Source organism: Doryrhamphus excisus, linkage group LG11, assembly GCF_037039965.1.
Source record: "Doryrhamphus excisus strain RoL-2023G ecotype Guam linkage group LG11, RoL_Dexc_Guam_v1.1, whole genome shotgun sequence".
Taxonomy (NCBI): Eukaryota; Metazoa; Chordata; class Actinopteri; order Syngnathiformes; family Syngnathidae; genus Doryrhamphus; species Doryrhamphus excisus.
Window position 1 is genome coordinate 12,417,926 of NC_136367.1, and position 22,423 is coordinate 12,440,348.

General features: G+C 42.7%; 2 protein-coding genes across 2 annotated transcripts; both read left to right on the forward strand.

Moving 5' to 3' along the window:
- The first annotated feature begins 1,145 nt into the window (after nucleotides 1-1,145).
- LOC131102996 (kelch-like protein 10) lies at nucleotides 1,146-8,410 on the forward strand. Its single transcript, XM_078794523.1, has 5 exons — nucleotides 1,146-1,297; nucleotides 1,432-1,915; nucleotides 4,191-4,802; nucleotides 5,189-5,338; nucleotides 7,957-8,410. Exons 1-5 carry the CDS (start codon nucleotides 1,146-1,148, stop codon nucleotides 8,317-8,319), a joined length of 1,761 nt encoding a protein of 586 aa, XP_078650649.1. The 3' UTR covers nucleotides 8,320-8,410.
- Nucleotides 8,411-11,483: 3,073 nt separating this feature from the next.
- LOC131103615 (kelch-like protein 10) lies at nucleotides 11,484-20,164 on the forward strand. The gene is made up of 5 exons (XM_058050442.2): nucleotides 11,484-11,763; nucleotides 11,850-12,333; nucleotides 13,900-14,511; nucleotides 19,547-19,696; nucleotides 19,788-20,164. The coding sequence occupies exons 1-5, from the start codon at nucleotides 11,618-11,620 to the stop codon at nucleotides 20,160-20,162; spliced, it is 1,767 nt and encodes a 588-aa protein (XP_057906425.2). The 5' UTR covers nucleotides 11,484-11,617; the 3' UTR covers nucleotides 20,163-20,164.
- Nucleotides 20,165-22,423: the final 2,259 nt, after the last annotated feature.

Sequence of the window (22,423 nt, forward strand, 5' to 3'; positions counted from 1 at the left end):
AACCCCCCATAAGTGGGCACGGGCTTTCGTTTGGGACCACTTCCGACTTCCTGTCCCCACCGGAAGGGGGCGCAATTGGGCAAAAACATCCGTATCTCTGGAACCGGACGTCGTACAGTGTCGGGGGTGGTCTCAATGGAAATCTGACCAACGGAAAAAAAAAGACTATTAGCAACTCCAAATATCGGTAAGCTCTTAATTTGCATGCATACAAGTAAGACGCTCCCTGCATGCACACTCTATAATGCTACACAGATGCTTACACAAACTAAACCCCCTTAGGACACTGATAAATTGTTACTTACGGCTTGCTCTTCTGACTCTTCAACATGACCAAGTGACGTTGGAAAGGCAACAATTTGGTAGATAGTCCAGTTTCCACCATGTTCACAAAAAATCCCATATTTTCGTTTTATTGGCGGAAGCTGGTACAGGTGAACAGCCTGTAGGTCAGAAAAGTGGGACAACTTACTTTTTGTCACTACAGACTATTGTTCTTGTGCCAACCCCTTTCTTTGGGTTGGTCACCTTATGGAGGAAACTCATCGCTTACATCCACAGTCTTGCTGCTCTTTTGGTCTCAATCCAGCTCAGCTCTTGTCAACACGACGGTCTGGTACAGTAACTGCATCACTGCTGATGCTGTCACTCTCACTCTCCAGCCTTCCCTCATTTGTGATCAAGACCCTGAGATACTTGAACTTCTCCACCTCACTCCTGACTCAAAGGGTGTAATGAACCCTTTTCCGAACCATGGCCTCAGATTTGGAGGTGCCGAGTCTCAGCAATGGAAAAATGTCTACCAAAGCTAATTTGAAAAATGTCCCACATGCTTGCAAATTATGAGTAAATGGGTTTGTGCATGCAGGAAAAAGATATTGGTCAATAATGCCCAGCGTTAATAACCTATCTAGTAATACAACAATTAGGGCTTTGGACTGGAAACACCCAGTGATGTTTTCTTTCAATTCAAAGCGCTGACACCTTGATGATGCAGATGATGTATCTGCTGATGACGGGGATGGCGTTTGACACAGAATGCCTCCATGATGCACATTGCCCTTCTGCATCTCTGCAATATTTTGGTCCTGCTCAGACTGGCCAGAAGCCAAAAAGTGTGAAGAAATGGCAACAAACTGGCAAAGATGAGTCACGATGGGAAATCTTCATACACTTCTGGCTCAATGTACAACGAACTGCATCTCACAAAAGGACTTAGCGATGCAGTCATTACAGTTGGCGATGCAGAATTTCATATCCATAAGATCATTCTATGCAATTGCAGCCCGTACTTTGGGTGAGTTGACTTAATATCAAGGAAATAATTTTGACTTTTAGAAAGTTTTAATTGTTTTTCCACTACTCCCCAACCCCCCAAATGCTGAATGTTGAATATTATCATATCTTCTGTGTCTCTATTCTGATGTTCAGAGCCCTCTTTCTACGTTGGTCAACCCCAGACCAGAGGGTCTATGTCATACATGGTCTGACAGCTCGCTTAATGCAGCTCATTGTTGATTTTGCATACACCGGCTCTCTGTTGGTGACAGTGGACAATGTAAAGGATTTGTTGATAGCAGCCGATGAGTTCAATATGATTGGCATTGTTGAATCCTGCTGCACATTTCTAACAGAGCAGCTCTGCCCAGAGAACTGCATCGGCATCTGGCAGTTCACGAAGAACTGTTACACCCCAGAGCTGCAACTCAAGGCCTACCAATACATCCTTTACCACTTTGAGGAGGTTGCAACCGCTGATGAGCTGCGGCAACTCTCTATGCAGGACTTCTGTGACATCCTCGACAGAGATGACCTGATAGTGAAAAAGGAAAACACCGTTTATGAGGCCATCCTACACTGGATTGGACATGCACCTTGGGAGCGGAGCAGAAACCTGGCAATGCTCTTGGCTCGAGTAAGTCAGCAACCACTTTGGTCTTACTTAAGAGGTCATAGTTTTGAGAAGCGAGATGGTTGGCAGGTTTTTTTCATATAAAGAGCAATCAATGACAGGTAAGTCCCACATAGCAAACATGTTTGATTTTGCTTTATGAATGGGTGCAGAGTTGATCAGAGTTTTATATACGTATATATATATATATATATATATATATATATATATATATATATATATATATATATATATATATATATATATATATATACATACACTACCGCTCAAAAGTTTGAGATCACTTGGAAATGTTTTTTCTTGGCAATCCTGCCATGAAGTCTGAAGTCCTGAAGTGGCCGCTTCACTGTTGATACTGACACTGGTGTTTGACGGCTACTATTTAGTGCAGCTGCCAGGTGACGACCTGTGAGGCGTCTTTGTCTTAAACTACACACTCTCACATATTTGTCTTCTTGCACAGTTGTGCAGCGTTTTTCTGTCCTTGTTAGACCCAGTTTGTGCTGCTCTCTGAAGGGAGTAGTTAACAGCATGGGAGGATATTTTTTCTAATCATCTATTAGCCTTATAAAATGATGAAATTGGAAGCGCGCAGACCTCACAGCTAGGAAACCAGGGTTCAATTCCACCTTCGGCCATCTCTGTGTGGAGTTTGCATGTTCTCCCAGTGCATGCGTGGGTTTTCTCCTGGTACTCCGGTTTCCTCCCACATTCCAAAAACATGCTAGGTTAATTGGCCACTCCAAATTGTCCATAGGTATGAATGTGAGTGTGAATGGTTGTTTGTCTATATGTGCCCTGTGATTGGCTGGCCACCAGTCCAGGGTGTCCCGAAGACAGCTGGGATAGGCTCCAGCACCCTGTGACCCTCATGAAGATAAGCGGTAGAAAATGAATGAATATTATCATGTTTAGTTTTAGTTCATTTTTGAGGTTCAGTTATTTGTTTCTATTTTGTTTTATGTCTTTTTTGGGGGGAGGGGGCTGTAGTTTTTTTTACCCTGTTTTTTTCACACAAGTGCATCTTAGGTTAAATGGTGACTGCCAAATTGTCCATAGGTATGAATGTGAGTGCGAATGGTTGTTTTTCTATATGTGCCTTGTGATTGGCTGGTCACCTGTGTGGCGTCTTTGTCTTAAACTACACACTCTCAGATATTTGTCTTCTTGCACAGTTGTGCAGCGTTTTTCTGTCCTTGTTAGACCCAGTTTGTGCTGCTCTCTGAAGGGAGTAGTTAACAGCATAGTAAGAGATTTTTTACATGGCTTTTCTAATCATCTATTAGCCTTATAAAATGATGAACTTGGATTAGCAGCCATACCAGGAGATTGATGCAGAGGACTGACAGTTGTTGATAGTAGGCCTCTATGCAAAAATGTACACGCTTCTTTGAAAATCATCTGATTTGTTTTAATTGTTTGTGAAATGGAAAAAATTGTGAAATGCATGAAAATGTTTTTTTTAAAAAAACAAAGAAATTTGCAAGTGATCCTAAACTTTTGAGCAGTAGTGTATATATATAAACACACCTACAGTAAAGTCTCATTATATCGATATCGGTTATAACGAATTACTGCTTATTACGATACTATTTTCATTTCCCGGCAAATTTCTAGTCTTTTATGATATAATTAGTTCCGTTAGTACGATACCCGGTTATTATGATAATCCGGTTACTACGATGCCCTTTTCATCTCCCGCCAGCCAATTTGGTCTGCTTATATCGATACAAAAGCAGCTTAAATCAATCTTTGCTTAAGGATTTCAATACCAAAAAAAGAACACGGCGAACGGCTGCTTCCAGTCAACTTTATTTTTCACACTTCCACCACCAGAGCACAGCACACACACCGATTCCTGCACTTCCTGGTTCACAGGTCATGCTCAACCCGCCCCACATAGCTGGCCAAACACATGCCTGCAACAGAAGAACCAACTGACATAGCATACACACCTATTCCAACGAAGACACAAGCGTACAAATACATGTATTTAATTGTGTTGTATTCAGATATCTTTTTATCGCTTGCAATAATCACTGTTTTTCATATGTACATGCTGGCGTTCGTGGTTTCTCCCGTGTGTATAGAATCTATACACTGTATATGGAACTTGGCCGATACTGATTGGTGGCTGATTGATCGGAGCATACCACTGTTGATACTGTTGATATTGATACAAGACTAAAAGTAACACATATCAGTTTTAGCTCTGATACCTCTGATTATAACTCAGCCTTTCAACTCAAATTATTTTATTCTTCTTACCACTGTATAGGTGCGTCTAGCGCTGACAAGTGAGGAGTACATCACCATCAACGTGTTGTCCAATTATCTGGTGCAAAACAGCAGCAAATGCCTGGACATGGTTGCTTTTGCCACTCGAGTGATTCGTCACATGGCAACTCACGCTGTGTCTGGATATTGCAACATCGTCGCTCGTCCCCGCCTACCTTCTGCCATCCTGCTGGCGATTGGAGGCTGGAGTGGCGCAAATCCAACACACTGCATTGAGGCCTATGACGTGCATGCCAACTGCTGGGTCAGTCTTTTGGATGATATGGATCAACCCCGTGCTTACTGCGGTGCTGCCTTTCTCAACGACTCCATCTACTGTCTGGGTGGCTTTGATGGAACGGAACATTACAACACTGTCAGCCGCTTTGACCTGAACACACACACCTGGCAGGAAGTGGCACCCATGCATTATCGTCGCTGCTACGTGAGTGTAACTGTGCTAAACGGATGCATCTATGCAATTGGCGGCCATGATGGACGAGTAAGACTAAAGACTGCAGAATACTACACACCAGAGACCAACCAGTGGACTCTCATTGCCAGTATGCACGAACTGAGGAGCGACGCCAGCTGCACGGCCCTCAACAACAAGGTGGGTGGAGCTCAGAAACAGTCCGCACGGCTCTTAAAAAACATCAGGGTTTTATTTCAGCTAAACTAGAAGAGGAAAATTTGGTTAAAGCGCCTTTTGAGTTTGGCATGGCGGTATTGCTTAGTCCTTGTCCTGAACTCGCAAAGCTGTTTTTGTAAAATTCAGCCAGGCCTTGTTTTTGTTTTGCTGTCCTAAGAACACAACCGATACTCGCTTGAAATTATTTACATTAAGCCTCTTCACATTCTCATTGACCACGTTTTAAGAGCTGAGTATTGATCCTGGTCTCATTTCTTTATATCAATTTGGCATTTTACAAGGGTGTCATGTGACTTCATACTTTGTTACTTTCTTCCAAGTCAGTAATCGTCTCTGTTTCATCGCAGGTTTTCATTTGTGGAGGTTTTAATGGAAATGAGTCCCTGCAAACAGCAGAATGTTACAGCCCAGAGACCAACCAGTGGATAGCAATCGCCCAGATGAGCTGCCGTCGAAGTGGAATTGGTGTCATTGGATATGCCGGCCATGTATATGCGGTAAGTGTCACACTGACTTGTTGCACAGTATATTTGATGAATAATGATTACAATATACTTTGGTTATGATGCTAACTTTGGCTGCCACTTTTATAGTAATCCTGATCCTCTCGCTATCCCAAATCCCAACTATAACATAACCATAACTATAGTCCTCACTCGAAGGTTTCGGGGAATCTGGCGATACGATACGTATCACAATACTAGGCTCAGGATAGGATATATCATGATACTGTTAACAAGGCGATATATTAGGGTTAGGGGGTTAGGGGGTTAGGGGGTTAGGGGGTTAGGGGTTAGGGGTAGGGTTAGGGTTAGGTTTACGGTTAGGGGTAGGGTTAGGGTTTAGGGTTAGTGTTACAGTTAGGGTTAGGGTTACAGTTAGGGTTACAGTTAGGGTTAGGGGGTTAGGGGTTAGGGTTAGGGGTAGGTTTGGGTTAGGTTTAGGGGTAGGGTTACAGTTAGGGTTAGGGGTAGGGGCAGGGGTTAGGGTTAGTGTTAGGGTTAGGGTTAGAGTGTTAGGGTTAGGGTTAGTGTTTAGGGTTAGGGTTACAGTTAGGGTTAGGGTTTAGGGTTATGGTTAGGGGTTAGGATTAGTGTTTGGGGTTAGGGGGGCTAGGGTTAGGGGTTAGGGTTGGGGGGTTAGGGGTTGGGGTTAGGCATAGGGGTGAAGGAGGTCGAGTGATGATTTTTTTTTCTTGTAGTTAAAGATTATTTCCTGGAAAAACTGAATTAGACCAGCAATATGCACTTACTAAACACTAAGGATCGACCGATACATCTGCCGGCCCATATATCGGGCCGATATTTGCGTATACTGCAGAGGAGCAGTCATCACATTGATGCTAGATAAATTTAAACCACGACAGAAATGTTTAGCACAGGGTTGAATATTTATTCCTTTTAAAGTTGATAATGCCATTTAAATGTGTGTTTAAGAAAGCTGAATCCTACTGTGTTCAGTGTTTACATTTCAATAAATATTTCTTTAAACATGAGACCTGTAATATTTATCATGGTCATTTTTTTCATGTAAATTGAAAAGCAGTATCGGCCACAAAAATCGGCCCAAGCAAAATCGGCCATCGGCTAAGGGTGATGGAAAAAAATCTGTATCGGCCCCAAAAAAAACATATTGGTCGATCCCTACTAAACACATTTTTATTCCATTAGAACAGTATGTTATGCTGTATCACAAACTTTCCTCTGTAAAAACTTAAAGTGTAGCATTTGGATGAATAAAGCTTTAACATCAAGCTTTAACTTTACAAAAAAAAAACATTAAAAAAAAAATTAAATTATGTCTCAAGATCCTGCTCAAATGTTCACATTCTATCAGCTGTGAAAAAATGCCCCTGACTTATCCACAGTATTTTTGTGGAACAAAGTAACTAACATCAGTAAAAAGTCCTTTTAGGATGCTTGAAATAACCATTATTTAACAAAATAGTCATATCAATTTGAAAAACAAAATACCTGCAATATCACAGTACTACTTTTATAGTATACAAAAGGACCTTGGCATTGCTTGCTAGCGGCAGGTCCTCATGGTGTCTCGCTAAGTGGACTCGCAAAGTATCGCGATATATTGCCGAAACATTATTTTCTTACACCCCTACTAAGGTTATCCCTAACTCTAAAACCAACAAATCCAATCCAAATCCAACCCCGATCCTAGTCACCCTAAACATAACTCTACCTGAATCGTAAATCTAACCCCGACCAGAACCCTAACTGTAACTGGTCTCTGGTTCGGGAAGAAGTCGGATATAGAATTAGGTTGGTGGGTGCAGCTAAAATGGCTTCTTATTGTAGGGCAGCGGGGTGTGCGGGGACTGCTGGGGTGCTGGGCACTCGGTGGGTGCACTCAGGGGCTAGGGGGGGTCAGGGCCAGGTGGGTTGGCTGGCGGGGTTGGTGGTGTGCTTCGGGGTTTTGCTGGGGTGTCCAATGTTCCCACTCTTCTTTTGTTGTTTTGTCTTATGTAAGATTCTGTGATTATATGTGTGGAAAAAAATCACTTATTGAATTGGTAACTGCTATAGCGTGGAGAAGGGGTAGGATTTAATAAGCTTTGCTTCTTCCTGCTCCTTTTCACACATGTGTAGTAATGAGGTGTTTGTATGATGTGTGTGAATGTATGTATATGTATATGGTTAGTTAGAGTGGTTAGTGCGCAGACCTCACAGCTAGAAGACCAGGGTTCAATTCCACCCTCGGGCATCTCTGTGTGGAGTTTGCATGTTCTCCCCGTGCATGCCTGGGTTTTCTCCGGGTACTCCGGTTTCCTCCCACATTCCAAAAACATGCTAGGTTAATTGGCGACTCCAAATTGTCCATAGGTATGAATGTGAGTGTAAATGGTTGTTTGTCTATATGTGCCCTGTGATTGGCTGGCCACCAGCTCGCCCTCGTGAGGAAAAAGCGGTAGAAAATTAATTAATGAATATATAAATAGATATTGTAGTATTGTAAGTGTATATGTGAGAAACAATAATGTAACATAGTATGCATGTCTGAAATAAATTAAGAAGAAAGAAAGGTTAGTGTTGCAGTTTGCAGTTGCAGAGTTTGGGCTTCTTCCTTCTTTTGTCAATATTCTTCTGATTTGCTCCTGAAGGTTGGAGGTTTTGATGGAGAAGACCGGCTGGCAAGTGCTGAAGCTTACGACCCCGACACAGACACGTGGATGGTATTGCCGTCTATGCAATGTCCCAGAAGCAACTTTGGCATTGAAGTGGTTGAGGATTGTCTCTTTGTGGCTGGAGGATACAATGGAATTTCCACAACTAACCTTGTAGAATACTACGATCTGAAGGCTGGCATGTGGTCTCCAGCCAGTGACATGGGGATCTCTCGCAGTGCTTTAAGCTGCTGTGTGATGTCTGGATTACCCAACATTTCCCAGTATACAATGCTTCGTAACGACCTGCCACTGCTGTTCTTGGAAGATGACACCGTAGAAATGGAAGACGACATTTAAACCAAACCATGGAGTGATTTTTGTGCTACTCAACTACACAAAAAAATCTGAAATATAAATTTGCATCTTCCCAGTTTTGTGTTTGAATGTAAGAAACTAATATGATTGTACAGTGAGGAGATACATGAGGATACAAGTTGGAATAATAAATACATTAAGCTATATTTTCTTGGGACTTCCAAAATGGTCTTCACTTAGTAATAAATACATTAAGAAATAAATAATAAATACGTTAAGAAATAAATAATAAATACATTAAGAAAACAGCAAAGAGACATTTTTTGCATTGTATACTGCAGGGTATGATTCTTATTGGTCTATGCTGCTTTCACATCAGTTATTATTAGCTATTATGCTCATTTCCGGCCCTTGTATAGAGCGGTGGACTCCTATAGAGCACCTGCACACAATAACCCACAAAGCTTTCGAGCTCTTCCAGAATATGCACCTATTTCAGCTATATTTTCTTGGGACTTCCAAAATGGTCTTCACTTGGTAATAAATACATTAAGAAATAAATAATAAATACATTAAAAAAAGAGCAAAGAGACAATTTTTGCATTGTATACTGCAGGGTATAATTCTTATTGGTCTATGCTGCTTTCACATCAGTCATTATTAGCTATTATGCCCATTTCCGGCCCTTGTATTGAGTGGTGGACTCCTATAGAGCAGCTGCACACAATAACCCACAAAGCTTTCGAGCTCTTCCAGAATATGCACCTATTTCAGCTATATTTTCTTGGGACTTCCAAAATGGTCTTCAATTATTCCCGCCTCTGGGCACACCCACTGCGTTGTGATTGATTCTGGGCATGCCCTTTTAAGGAAGTCACCAGCTGCATGGAATTTGTGACTTTGTACATGAATTTTCCTTGTATTCACATTAGAAGAAGAATCAAACAAGGAAACATTCATATAGCAGCAGTGTCACAAGTTACTGAAGCAAAAAACTAGCAATGGAGAAAACTTTCATTTATTATTATTATTTTTTACCATTTCAATTCAGTATACCGCCGGTATCACAATTCCACATGTTCAACCAGTGGGGAAAGAAGCTAAGCTTATTCAATCTACTCCTTTTCTGTCTCCCATCAAACTACAAATACATTTTACATCAACTGATAATATTGCCAGAAAATGATAAAACTAATGAGACAATGAAGCTGAGGGTTGTAAATCTGTATGGACAAATTACTATAAATTGCATAAAGTGCAGTTGTCATGTCAGCATCATATTTCCCTGTTGTTCATGATTCTTCTTCCTTGTAGATTGTAAACATGAACCTCTTGTACCATTTCTCGAAATGGCTTATTTTAGTGCATTGCTTGAATTCTTGATTCAATCCGTTCCATAATTTAATTCCACATACATTCCGCATACTGATTAGCCATGTGTTTTTGTCAAGGTCATGTTTCTCCTCCCTTGATGAGAAGAACTGTATTGTATTTTTGGTAGCAGGTTATTTTTTGCTTTATGCATACTTAAGATAAGATATGCCTTTATTCGTCCCTCAGTGGGGAAATTTGCATTGCACAGCAGCAAGAGTACAGAGTCAGTTAAGCAGTACAAAATACACAAAATAAACAATATAAACAACCAAAGTATTAACAAAATTAACAGTTTTACATATACAATACAGTATGCAGATAATATGAAACCAGATGAAATATGTGACCAGTCTATACACTATCTTGCTAGTGAGTTAATATGAGGCATTATAGAAATACCTCACATAGAACTTAATATATTGCATTTAGGGCCTTAATATTGTATGTGGAGGTTGATCAGATATTGCACAGTGAATGGGGTCTGGAGTAACTATACTGAACGTAAATTGTAGCTGAAGGTTTACGAGGTTAACAAATCTTAAAGGTTGTGATTTTAGAATGTATTCATTATTTATTATTATTTATTAATTATTCTACAAATATCTTACTTTGTTGAGGATACAGTGTTGGGCAACTAATGGTGGTGGTTGTCTCCAACTTTTTCAAGAACTCCTGAGTCCTATTTTTTGAAAGACTGGATGGTATGTTCCGACCAAAGAGACGTCACACCGCTCAGCATTCCAGGGAAAGCCTATGTCAACGCTTCACTGATTGTAGGCGTTTTGGAATAATAATGTGGATTTCATCCTGTAGGAAACCCTGACAGAACTGCTGGAGCTCGGTTCATTACCCCAAAATACTGTTTGTTTAGAATGAACGGTTAGGAATTGGGACAGGGCTGCACGGCGGTTGAGTGGTTAGCACGCAGACCTCACAGCTAGAAGACCAGGGTTCACTTCCACCCTTGGGCATCTCTGTGTGGAGTTTGATTGTTCTCCCCGTGCATGCGTGGGTTTTCTCCGGGTACTCCGGTTTAAGGTTTCTGTGTGAAAATTAACATTTATTCATTCATTTTCTACCGCTTTTCCTCACGAGGGTCGCGGGGGATGCTGGAGCCTATTCCAGCTGTCTTCGGGCGAGAGGCGGGGTACACCCTGGACTGGTGGCCAGCCAATCACAGGACACATATAGACAAACAACCATTCACACTCACATTCATACCTATGGACAATTTGGAGTGGAAATTAACATTTTGTTCCAAGATATTTTTTAATAATGTTTGTTTTTAAACAATAATTTAGTACCATTGAAAATGACTGAAGGCTGCACGGCGGTCAAGTGGTTAGCGCACAGACCTCACAGCTAGGAGATCAGGGTTCAATTCCACCCTCAGCCATCTCTGTGTGGAGTTTGCATGTTCTCCCCGTGCATGCGTGGGATTTCTCCGGGTACTCCGGTTTCCTCCCACATTCCAAAAACATGCTAGGTTAATTGGCCACTCCAAATTGTCCATAGGTATGAATGTGAGTGTGAATGGTTGTTTGTCGAAATGTGCCCTGTGATTGATTGGCTGGCCACCAGTCCAGGGTGTACCCCGCCTCTCGCCCCAAGAGAGCTGGGATAGGCTCCAGCACCCCCTGCGACCCTCGTGAGGATAATCGGTAGAAAAAGAATGAATGAATGAATTGGGACAGGTCTTTCTTCCATTTGTCCATCCTGCCGGTTCATGTGCTGCTCCTGAAATGTGCAGTTTGGTTTTGTAGAGAAAAGACTGAACAAAGTGATGATTTTTTTCGATTTAAAGTACCGTTGCTTTGATGACGCCAATGATGTATCTGCTGATGATGAAGATGGCTTTTGACATAGAATGCTCCCGTGATGTAATCGTAAACTCCTACTCAATGTTGCTCCTGCTGAGAACCGTCGGAAAACAAAAAAAGTATTAAGAGATGGCAAAAAAATCAAGATGAGCTACAATGGCAACTCTTCATACACGTCTGTCTATGATGAACTACGTCTTACTAGAAAACTTAGCGATGCAGTCATCAGGGTTGACAATGTTGAATTTTATATTCATAAGATCATCCTTTGCAAGTGCAGCCAGTACTTCAGGTCAGTTGAAGACAAATTAGGATTCGGAATTTCTCAATTATTTGGCTAGAATGTTGTTTCTATCTCTCTTTGTCCCTGATGTTCAGAGCTCTCTTTCTACGTTGGTCAACCCCAGAACAGACGGTCTACGTCATACAAGGTCTTAACCCTCACTTAATGCAGCTCTTTGTGGAGTTTGCATACACGGGCTCTGTGTCAGTGATGGAGGACAATGTGAAGGACTTATTGCTAGCAGCTGACAGGTTTAATGTGACCGGCATTGTTGAAACCTGCTGTACATTTCTAACAAGGCTGCTCTGCCCAGAGAACTGCATCGGCATCTGGCAGTTCACAAAGAACTGTTACACCCCGGAGCTGCAGCTCAAGGCCTACCAATACATCCTTTACCACTTTGAGGAGGTTGCAACCTCTCATGACTTGCGGCAACTCTCGATGCAGGACTTCTGTGACATCCTTGACAGAGATGACCTGATAGTGAAAAAGGAAAACACAGTTTTTGAGGCCATCCTACACTGGATTGCATATGCTCCAGAGGAGCGGAGCGGAAACTTTGTAGTGCTTCTGGCCAAAGTAAGTAACCATCACCTGTTTTTTGGGTCTGTCAAATTTGGTAACTGTCACGCCCTGTGTGGGTTCCCTCGTGACAGTTTGTTTGTGTTCCCTGTCTGGGCTTTAGTTTCCGTTTTTGACACCCTTATTTTGTATGGAACTTCCTACTTTGCCCTGTCTTCCTTCGTTGCCCCAATCATCCATACCTGTCCCTAATTTGTGTTGGTATTTAGTTCAGGTGTGTGCGTCTCCCCATGTGGGATCATTGTTGTTTGACCTGGGGTCACGAGAGCTTTGCGGTGCGACCCCAGCATGCAAAGAACAGGACCAAATGTAAATAGCAGACGGACAAACAACAATCATCCCACACGGGGAGACGCACATACCTGAACTAAATACCAACACAAATTAGGGACAGGTGTGGATGATAGTAGTAGTAGTAGTAAAGCCCTTTGGTTGGATGCCTGTGACGCTTCCCCCGCCCACCTGGATCTCAGTTCGCAGGGCGTCATTGCGATACATAGCAGTTGCCATGGAGAAGTCTGTGGTGGGCCCAGTGAAGAGCATCAACACGTGTCCGTGAAGACATAATGGAGGGTCAGAGCGTCCTGCTGCAGCAATCCCTTGGGAGAAGTTGTTTTCACAACACGACCTTGCTTAGCCGTGGTGGGGATGCCGAAATCCAGATTAAGAATATAGTTTGGGTTAGTTCGGGACAGCCACATTCCAATAGACCGGTCCACTTTATTGTCCATTCTGGTCTCCCAACTGATCCAACTGCTTTTGCAAAGCCGAAATCTTCACCAAGATGGCATCCTTGTTGTGATTGGCGGTCACAGTCAGAGGTTGAACGGCTTTGCCCACCAAATCATTCACGATGGGCAGCTGTGGGCCAACTCGATCCGCTGCCTTCATCATACCAATTTTGCGATACACCAGGAAAGTGCCCAATCCAATCAGCAACAGACCTGTTATCATGGTCCCGAATTGGTAGACGTTTTCGATGTCCTCCACGGAAAGAATCGGCAAGCACATGACCTTCCACTTCCCCCAACTGTCCATCACGTACCCAGCGGTGTACGTTCCGTCAGGGCAGGCAGGTTCCCCCGTACCTGAGATTCTCGTCGAGAAGATCGTGTCAATTGCGTGGAGAGACCTGTTGATCAATTCCATGATTTAGGTTTCTGGAGAGCAGTGCAGTGAGAGGCTCTTGAGGGAAAGTATAAGACGAGACTAGACAAGACAAAGAAGCTAAGTAGGGAAGATAAGGGATAGGGAGGAGAGAAGAAGCCAGAGAAGAAATGATGATTGGGGCAACAAAGGAAGACAGGGCAAAGTAGGAAGTTCCATACAAAATAAGGGTGTCAAAAACGGAAACTAAAGCCCAGACAGGGAACACAAACAAACTGTCACAAGGGAACCCACACAGGGCGTGACAGTAACCCTGTGATTGGCTCACATTATCCACATTACTCATCTCTAAGGGACAACCCAGATTCTAATAAGATGTAAAAGCTACAGCTGACCACAATGCAAGGTAACCGAATCGCTGACACAACCAAAATATCTTGTCTCGCCGCTGTGTAGGTGCGTCTCGCACTCACGAGCGTAGAGTTCATCGCCATCAACGTGTTGACCAACCATCTGGTGCAGAACAGCAGCAAATGCCTGGACATGGTTGCTTTTGCTACCCGAGTGATGTGTCACATGGCAACAAACTCTGTGTGTGGATACCGCAATCCCGTGGCTCGTCCTCGCCTACCGTCTGCCATCCTACTTGCGATTGGCGGCTTTAGTGGGCCCAATCCAACACACCGCATTGAGGCCTATGACGTGCACGCCAACTGTTGGGACTACCTGGTAGACAGTATGGAGCAACCCCATGCTTACTTTGGTACCGCCTTTCTCAACGACTCCATCTACTGTGTCGGTGGCTTTGATGGCAGGAAGCATTACAACACTGTCAGCCGCTTTGACGTCAGATCACGCTCCTGGCATGAAGTTGCGCCGATGCATTATCGCCGCTGCTCTGTGAGCGTGACTGTGCTAAATGGATGCATTTACGCAATAGGGGGTGTTGACGGACGCGTGAGGCTAAAGACTGCGGAATGCTACACACCCGAGACCAACCAGTGGACTCTTACTGCTAGTATGCATGAGCAGAGAAGTGATGCTAGCTGCACATCCCTCAACAACAAGGTGGGTGAGGCTTTTATAGGAGTATAATATCCAACATGTAACTGTGTGCACAAAAGGTTCTTAGTACTTAGTACTAATGGTGGTACCCACCATTGCCATTCAATGACAAGCAGTAGCACAAATTGCGGAAATGTTTTAATATAAACTTCTCAAATGTCTTTATTTAATAATTGACATGTATTAATTTAAATCTGAAAAAACTGTAATGGGGGCCAGTGGACTAGTGGTTAGCCTGTAGGCCACACAGTATGGCGATTGGGAAGACCTGGGTTTGATTCTATGCTTGTGTGTGGGTTTTCTCCTGGTACAAAAGCATGCATGTTAGGCGACCAGTCCAGGGTGTACCCCGCCTTTCGCCCAAAGACAGCTGGGATAGGCTCCAGCATACCCCCACAACCCAAGTGAGTATAAGCGGTATAGAAAATGGATGGATGTTACAGGGTGCTAATTTTTGAACCTGTTGCAAGCACCCAAGCATGTACTATGTAAGCGCTGGCAGTGTCATTGTGAGCCAGTTCCAAACAGTCCCCTTAATGAAAAGACTTTGCAGTTTCAGTACATTGTTATATCTGGGGAGTTGAATCGGAGCATTTGCACATAGACCTGGATGAAGTGAAAAATCAAGCTTTGATTCAACACTCAGTAGATAAGAACCTTTTTTCTGTAGACCACCCCTGTGCTTGGGCCAATAGAAAAGATCTTTTTTATACATTGGATTGTTTTCGCTCAGTGATCCTGTCCCGTCTGCATGCAACTATTTACTAATCCAGCAAAGCTCAGACGCAGGTTTTTTTTCAACTCACCAAAAAAAATATATATATTCACAAGCGCTCACGTGCGCACAGGGCATAAGAATTCAATTCAGGCCAAAAGTTTGGATGCACCCACAATACAAGTAAAGGATCTCAACCCCACTAGTAAGGCAAGAAATTCCACTAAGTAACCCTGAGGCACACCGGTGAAGTGAAAACCATTTCTGGTGACTACTTCATGAAAGCAATACGTAAAGCTAGGAGAATACACATCTGCAAGTTCATATATTACGTGTGGAGTTCCACAGGGGTCAATACTGGGACCAAAACTGTTCAACTTGTACATCAATGATATCTCCAAAGTCACGAAAGACTTAAAGCTAGTATTATTTGATACTAGCAGTGGATGATATCCACTGCTTTTTGTTCTGGAGGAAGTACAGACGAAATCATTAGAAAGGTCAGAGAAGAAATGGTCACACTAAAAAGATGGTTTGATGATAATATATTGTCCTTGAACCTAAGTAAAACTAAAATCATGCTGTTTGGTAACAGCAGAAAGGACACGTACCAGCAAATACAAATAGACGGTGCAGACATTGAAAGGGTGAAGGAAAATACATTTCTGGGGATCACAATAGATGAAAATATGAGCTGGAAACCTCATATTACAAATATACAACATAAGGTGGCCAGAAATATTTCAATATTGAACAAAGCAAAATTTGTTCTCAATCAGAAATCACTCCACACTCTTTATTGCTCTCTGGTTCTACCATATCTTACTTATTGTGTGGAAATATGGGCTAATAACTATAAAAGCAATCTTCACTCGCTAAATGTACTGCAAAAAAGGTCAGTAAGGATAATTCATAATACTAACTCCTTATTTCTAAAATGACAAATACTTCAACTTGCTCAGTAGTTAGTTCATCTTCAAACAGCTAAAATAATGCATAAGGCTAAAAATAAGCAATTAGCTAAAAATGTCATCCAATACTTCTCTACAAGAGAGGAGAAATATGATCTCAGGGAAGAAGTACATTTGAAACACTTCTATGCTAGGACTACGTTATGCTAGCCATAGCATTTCAGTATGTGGAATCAAACTATGGAATGGATTGAGTAAGGACCTCAAACAATGCACAACGATGAGCCAATTCAAGAAACAATACAAGCAGTTGATGTTTGCTAAATACAAGGATGAAGAGTCTTGAACCAGTCATGATGTGCTATATATATCGCTATATTGACACTTACTATGGTACCCATTATGGCATTGGATGCTCATATCACCTCATACTTCGGTACAAAGTACATAATTTAAAAAAAAACCTTCAACTGTATTATGGAAAGCAGGAAGTGAACAAATGTAACAGTTAGTGATTGTAAAAGTACCAGATGGAGGGGTAGGATTTAATAAGCTTTGCTTCTTCCTACTCCTTTTGGACATGTGGAACTGTGAACTGATTATGGGATGCATTCAATTGTAATCTGATGCATGTTCAAATGAAATTAAACCATTACCATTACCATTACCAAACAACACCAAGGGTTTGTAGGGTGATCAAAACATGGAGGAATCTAAAATATAGGTTATTTCACACTCTCACCCAAGTACATAATTCCACATGTTCATTCATAGTTATGGAGCCGTCTGTGAGAATCTACAATGTAAATAGTCATGAAAATAAGGAAAATGCAGTGTGTCCAGAGTTTTGGCCTGTACTGTATATTCTGCCGATGAATCGTTCCTCCTTCACCTATAATGCCCCTTGGTACATCCCTGAGCTTCACAATATTAAATCCAGTAAACGCCAGCTTGAGAGACTGTACAAGAAATCTGGTCGAACTGTTCATCTCCAAGCCTACACAGATTTTCTACTGCAATACAAAAATGCTTTGAGTCACAACGCTACAACAATCTTTTTTCAACAATCAACACACTTCTAAAGCCCATCCTTCACCATCACCAAATGTAACCATTTTCAGATCTCCAGTCCAACATTGACAAAATTCACAGTTCGCTCGATCACCCCTCTGCTCACTCGTTGTCTCTAGACCCAACGCTCTCTGGCTCTGTTCATTCAGTCTCTCATTTTAAATCCATCTCACCTGTGCAACTCACCGAACTCATCAAGACTCCCTGGATTCTATTCCTTCCTCACTCATCAAACGCTGATTACCACTCTGATCTCCTCACTTACCACTGGCTCCGTTCCACAGTCTCTCAAGATGGCAGCAATCACCGCTACACTCAAAAAGCCTGGCCCTGGCCCATATTCAACTTCCCATACCCATCCAAAATTCATGAACGTGTCATAACTAGTCAAATTCAAACTCACCTTAAAGGGGACCTTTTATGCTTTCTGACCTACAAATGTAGTTAGAATGTTGTATTCTGGTGTTATACCAAAGTTTCAAATAATGAGGTTTGAGCATTTGGAAGTGAGCCCTGGAAGAAGTTTGGGATGGCTCAAAACGCTCAGTTTCAGAAGGTGTGGTAAAACTGCCTCTTTGTGATGTCACAAAGGGGCATGGCTGTAAGCCAGATAAACTCTCTGCCCTTCCCCAATCTCTGCGTCTGTGTTTCACACTGTTTTCATGAACATGAATGTGAAATATCCGCCAGATTGTTGCTGGAAGAACAGAAGCAGCGTGCTATTGCCGTGAAAGGTGCATTAATTTCGGACACCCTGTGCATCCACACGGCGCCCTCATGTCCGGCCTCTGACAAAGTGTGTCCAACAATGAGTGCTATCCCTCGGGGCAGGCGAAGTAGGCTTCTCCTGAGCTCATACACGGCAAGTCAGAGGTCTCCAGCCGGTGGATCATGAGCTGCTAGTAGCTCCTAAACACTTTTCAATTAGCTCTCCAAATACATTATTCATTTATTATCAGCTCCTATACCCACTATATTAGAAGGTGGGGTTCATTCATAGTTAGGGGGCACTTCGGAGTGGGCATGCCCGGAGGTGGACCGTGGGTGGAATAAATTAAAACAGACCATTTGGAGGGAAACAAAAAATCCAAGGAAATACAGCTGGAATAGGTGCATATTCTGGAAGATCCAGAAAGTTTTCTGTGTTATTGTGTGTAGCTGGTTGGATTCTTTGATGGTGATATACATCTGTGCAGCGCTGAGGCCTATAATCTGCAGACGGACACATGGATTGTATTACTTTCTGTAATGCCCTAGAAGTAACTTTGGCATTGAAGTCATTGAGGATCGGGTCTTTGATGCCGGGGGTTATACTGGCGTCTCTGCAAATTTGTCGAGTACTGTACATAAATCCAAGGAAATACAACTGGAATAGGTGCATATTCTGGAAGATCCAGAAAGTTTTCTGTGTTATTGTGTGTAGCTACTCTATAGGAGTCCACAACTCAATACAAAGGGTTAAAAAAAATTGCACAATAGGTCCTCTTTAACTACAACAGCCTGTTTGAACTGTTACAGTCTGGCTTTTCTCCCAAACACAGCACTGAAACAGCTTTAAATCACTAATTATATTCTTCTCTCCTCCGACTACGGCCATCTCAGCATCCATCCTCCTCCTCCTGGACCTTACAGTCAGCCATTCTAGCCTCAATATCACAGACTGTTCTGGGCTGGCTTCAGTTATAGTAACTCACAAATCGACAAGTTTGTGCATATCCACTCCTCCTCCATAGCCCCTTTATCTCAAGGTGTTCCCCAAGGTTCGGTGCTTGGTCCTCTCCTCTTCATCCTCTACACCCCCCCCCCCCCCAACTTGGTAACAGCATCCGTCGTCATCGCCTCAGTTTTTAGTTACAACTATAGCGCCTTCATTTTAAGGTGTTGCCCCAGGTTCTGTGCTTGGTCATCTCCTCTTCATTCCCAACACCCCCCCCCCCACTTGGTAACAGCATCTGTCATGGCCTCAGCTGATGAGATACAACTATACATCTCCACCACCTCCATCAACTCCAAAATCCTGCCACCCTCACCAACTGCCTAACTGATATCAAAAACTGGATGAAACGCATATTTCTCAAACTCAACAGTGACAAAACAGAAAGAATCATCATTGGTCCCAACATCACAAAATCGGGTCAAGACTTCTGCCGACTTCTGGACAACACTACCCTCACTCCACACTTCATATAAAAAATCTGAACTCTACAGAACTTTTTACTTTAAGGACTGACGTCAAATATACTGAATAAAGGACTGAATCCTCAAATATGCAAGTTCCTAATAATTGAGGACACAGTGTGTACTGTTGGATGTCACCTTTAATGACTCCTTTTGGTTCCAGGTTTACGTTTGTGGTGGTTTTAATGGAAATGAGCCCTTGCGAACAGCAGAGTATTACAGCCCAGAGACCAATGACTGGACCATGATTGTCCCCATGAACAGCTGTCGCAGTGGCATTGGAGTCATTGCATATGCCAACCGTGTTTATGCAGTATGTGCAATGCTATTATTCTACTGTAGATTTGACTATGGCTGTTTTTTTGAGCTGGTCTTTGACGCCTAATTCTGCTTGTCTTATGAAGGTTGGAGGCTTTGATGGTGATATACATCTGTGCAGCGCTGAGGCCTATAATCCGCAGACGGACACATGGATTGTGTTACCTTCTATGCAATGTCCCAGAAGTAACTTTGGCATTGAAGTCGTTGAGGATCGGGTCTTTGTTGCCGGGGGTTATACTGGCGTCTCTGCAACCAAACTTGTCGAGTACTTTGATGCTTCAGCCGGTATGTGGTTTCCAGCCTGTGACATGGGGATCTGTCGCGGCGCTTTGAGCTGCTGTGTGATGTCTGGGCTACCCAATATAGCCCACTATGTGACGCTGCGCAGTGACCTACCTTTGCTCCACTTGGAAGAAGTTACACTGGAAATGGAGGACGAGTTCTTGAACCTGGACTAATGCCCTGATCCGCAAATTGCAATGAAAAAACAAACTCCTCATAAAGAAGGAACATAAGTCAAGACAGAAAATAAAAGGCAATTATTCGTAATTGTGCTTCTTTTTTCAAAGCACTGTACTGGATAGACAAAACATTCTGATTTGATTAAAATGTTTCATTCTCAATGGTGAAAGTTGTTGGTGGTGAAATGGAGCAGTTTAAAATATATATATATTTTTACCTTTACACTGCATGGAGTCAGCCATGCCATGTCCGACATGATAGTGGGAAAAAAGTGGTACGTTTTTGGCTTATTCCCAACTCCAAATTTAGGATTTCCTGAAGCCGTCAGACGCCACGACTCCTCGACCGGCTTCCTTATCTCATCCAGCTGTCCCTGCGTCCTTAGCCAGTGGACTCTTGCTATGTTTATTCCATTGCTAGTTTGCCCTTTTTCTTGCCTTGTGTTTTGTTTGTTCACTAAGGGGCCATCCATAATTTTCAACATTTTCACAAGAGTACAAAGAGTACTCTTTTGAGCAACCCCCCTCCCCCCCTAAAAAGAGTAAAATCCCAAATGAAAAATGTTGATAGGTCCATGACCAACTGACCCAATACAGCCAGGAAATTCGAACATGTCCAATAGTGTTCTCTGGCTGTATTTTGGGACTCTGGTCAATCAGTCACTGCCCATCAACATTGTATTGAACACAAACAAGATAAAAAAATATATCAAATGCCTCTTTTTTGTATTTTTCTTTCAAGAAAATACAAATGTATTACAAATTTGGTCTTTTTGTATTGTTCTTTCTATCAAATGATACATGTAGAAAAGTCCTGATGCAACAACTGTTTTCCACAGGATTTTTTAAACAAGGGAATACTTCTTGTATACACACATGATTACTCAAGGAGCAGAAGAGTTGCCCCTGGTTTCCAAAAGCCTGAGGAGATAAAATCTTCTTAGAAATGATGGACACAACCCTTGAACTCAACTGTATGCGAAGTATGCAATAAAGATGCCACAACTGTTTTGAAAAGGCTTAACAATCACACCTATAGTCTAGTCAGTGTATCACAGGAAGTGAAAATCACATTGATTGTTACTGCACTGTCCACAAAGTCAAATTCACCACCACAGAGTCATTCAGAAAATGGCAATCACAGCCAGGTCCATGCCCAAATATAGAAAATAAACACAGAGCTGGCCAATAGATTCAGGATGGTCGGTTTAGTTTTGATCTTCTCCATTTTCGCAACGGCACTTCGGAAACAAATCCGCCCCGCTCGATTCCTTTGATTTGGAACCTTTCCAAGCCGCCTGGCCAGCCGCGACAGCGTCCTTCCGCTTTCTTTCCGAACGCACAAAGCAGTAAACATTGATGTATTGTTCGTATGCATTGCTCGGTGAGCGATGAATGGCAGTAATTCTCTTTTTGATGAACGAAAATAGGTAATCAAAATCACCGGGGTCGGCCATTGTCTGATTGTTGTGTTGGAATGCGAAGCACGCAGAGCTACGTGGAGTATCGCGTGGACTGGTACGCTCTCGCGCTCGCATACGACGACAGGGGACCAGTCTATTTGCGCTAAAATTTGACTGCGTCCCGCGGTTCGAACATACAGACATCGACATTTTCTGGTTTTCAAAAAAGCATACGTTGATGTCTTAACCCCCTCCCCCCCTCGTACGCTTTGTACGCTTGTGAAAATGTTGAAAATTATGGATGGCCCCTAAGAGTGTATTTCATCTGCATTCCGTGGTCCTGCACGGACTCCCGTAACACCGCAGAGATCCATCATTCCCTTCTTATTGTACTGTTTACTCTCTTCATTCAGTCCTTCATGTCCCACTTCTTCTTAGCTAACCTTTTTGGATGTATACACTCCTGCACCTCCTCATTCCACCACCAAGTATTTTTGTCTGCTTCCTTTTCCAGATGATATACCAAGTACTCTCCTACCTGTCTCCCTGATGGTCAAGCACCTCCTGACCATCCAGATCCTGACTAGAAATCCTACAACACTCTTCTTGTTTCAGCTTCCACCATTTGGTCCTCTTCATCTTCCTCACCATGAGGGTCCTTCTCCACACCACCATCCTATGCTGTCTGGCTACACTTTCACTTACCACCACTTTGCAGTCACTGATCTCCTTCAGATGACAGCGTCCACACAAGATGTAGTCTACCTGTGTACTCCTACCTCCACTCTTATAGGTCACCCTATGTTCCTCTCTCTTCTGGAAGAACGTATTCACTACAGCCAAAGTCAACCACCA

What these genes read in the sequence shown, in the direction of transcription:
- LOC131102996 (XM_078794523.1), top strand. Translation starts at nt 1,146, where the DNA reads ATGAGTCACGATGGGAAATCTTCATACACTTCTGGCTCAATGTACAAC. An exon ending in AATTGCAGCCCGTACTTTGG is followed by an intron (nt 1,298 to 1,431) that starts GTGAGTTGACTT and finishes TCTGATGTTCAG; the next exon opens with AGCCCTCTTTCTACGTTGGT. An exon ending in GCACGGCCCTCAACAACAAG is followed by an intron (nt 4,803 to 5,188) that starts GTGGGTGGAGCT and finishes GTTTCATCGCAG; the next exon opens with GTTTTCATTTGTGGAGGTTT.
- LOC131103615 (XM_058050442.2), top strand. Translation starts at nt 11,618, where the DNA reads ATGAGCTACAATGGCAACTCTTCATACACGTCTGTCTATGATGAACTA. An exon ending in TTGTAGTGCTTCTGGCCAAA is followed by an intron (nt 12,334 to 13,899) that starts GTAAGTAACCAT and finishes GCCGCTGTGTAG; the next exon opens with GTGCGTCTCGCACTCACGAG. An exon ending in ATGCCAACCGTGTTTATGCA is followed by an intron (nt 19,697 to 19,787) that starts GTATGTGCAATG and finishes TGTCTTATGAAG; the next exon opens with GTTGGAGGCTTTGATGGTGA.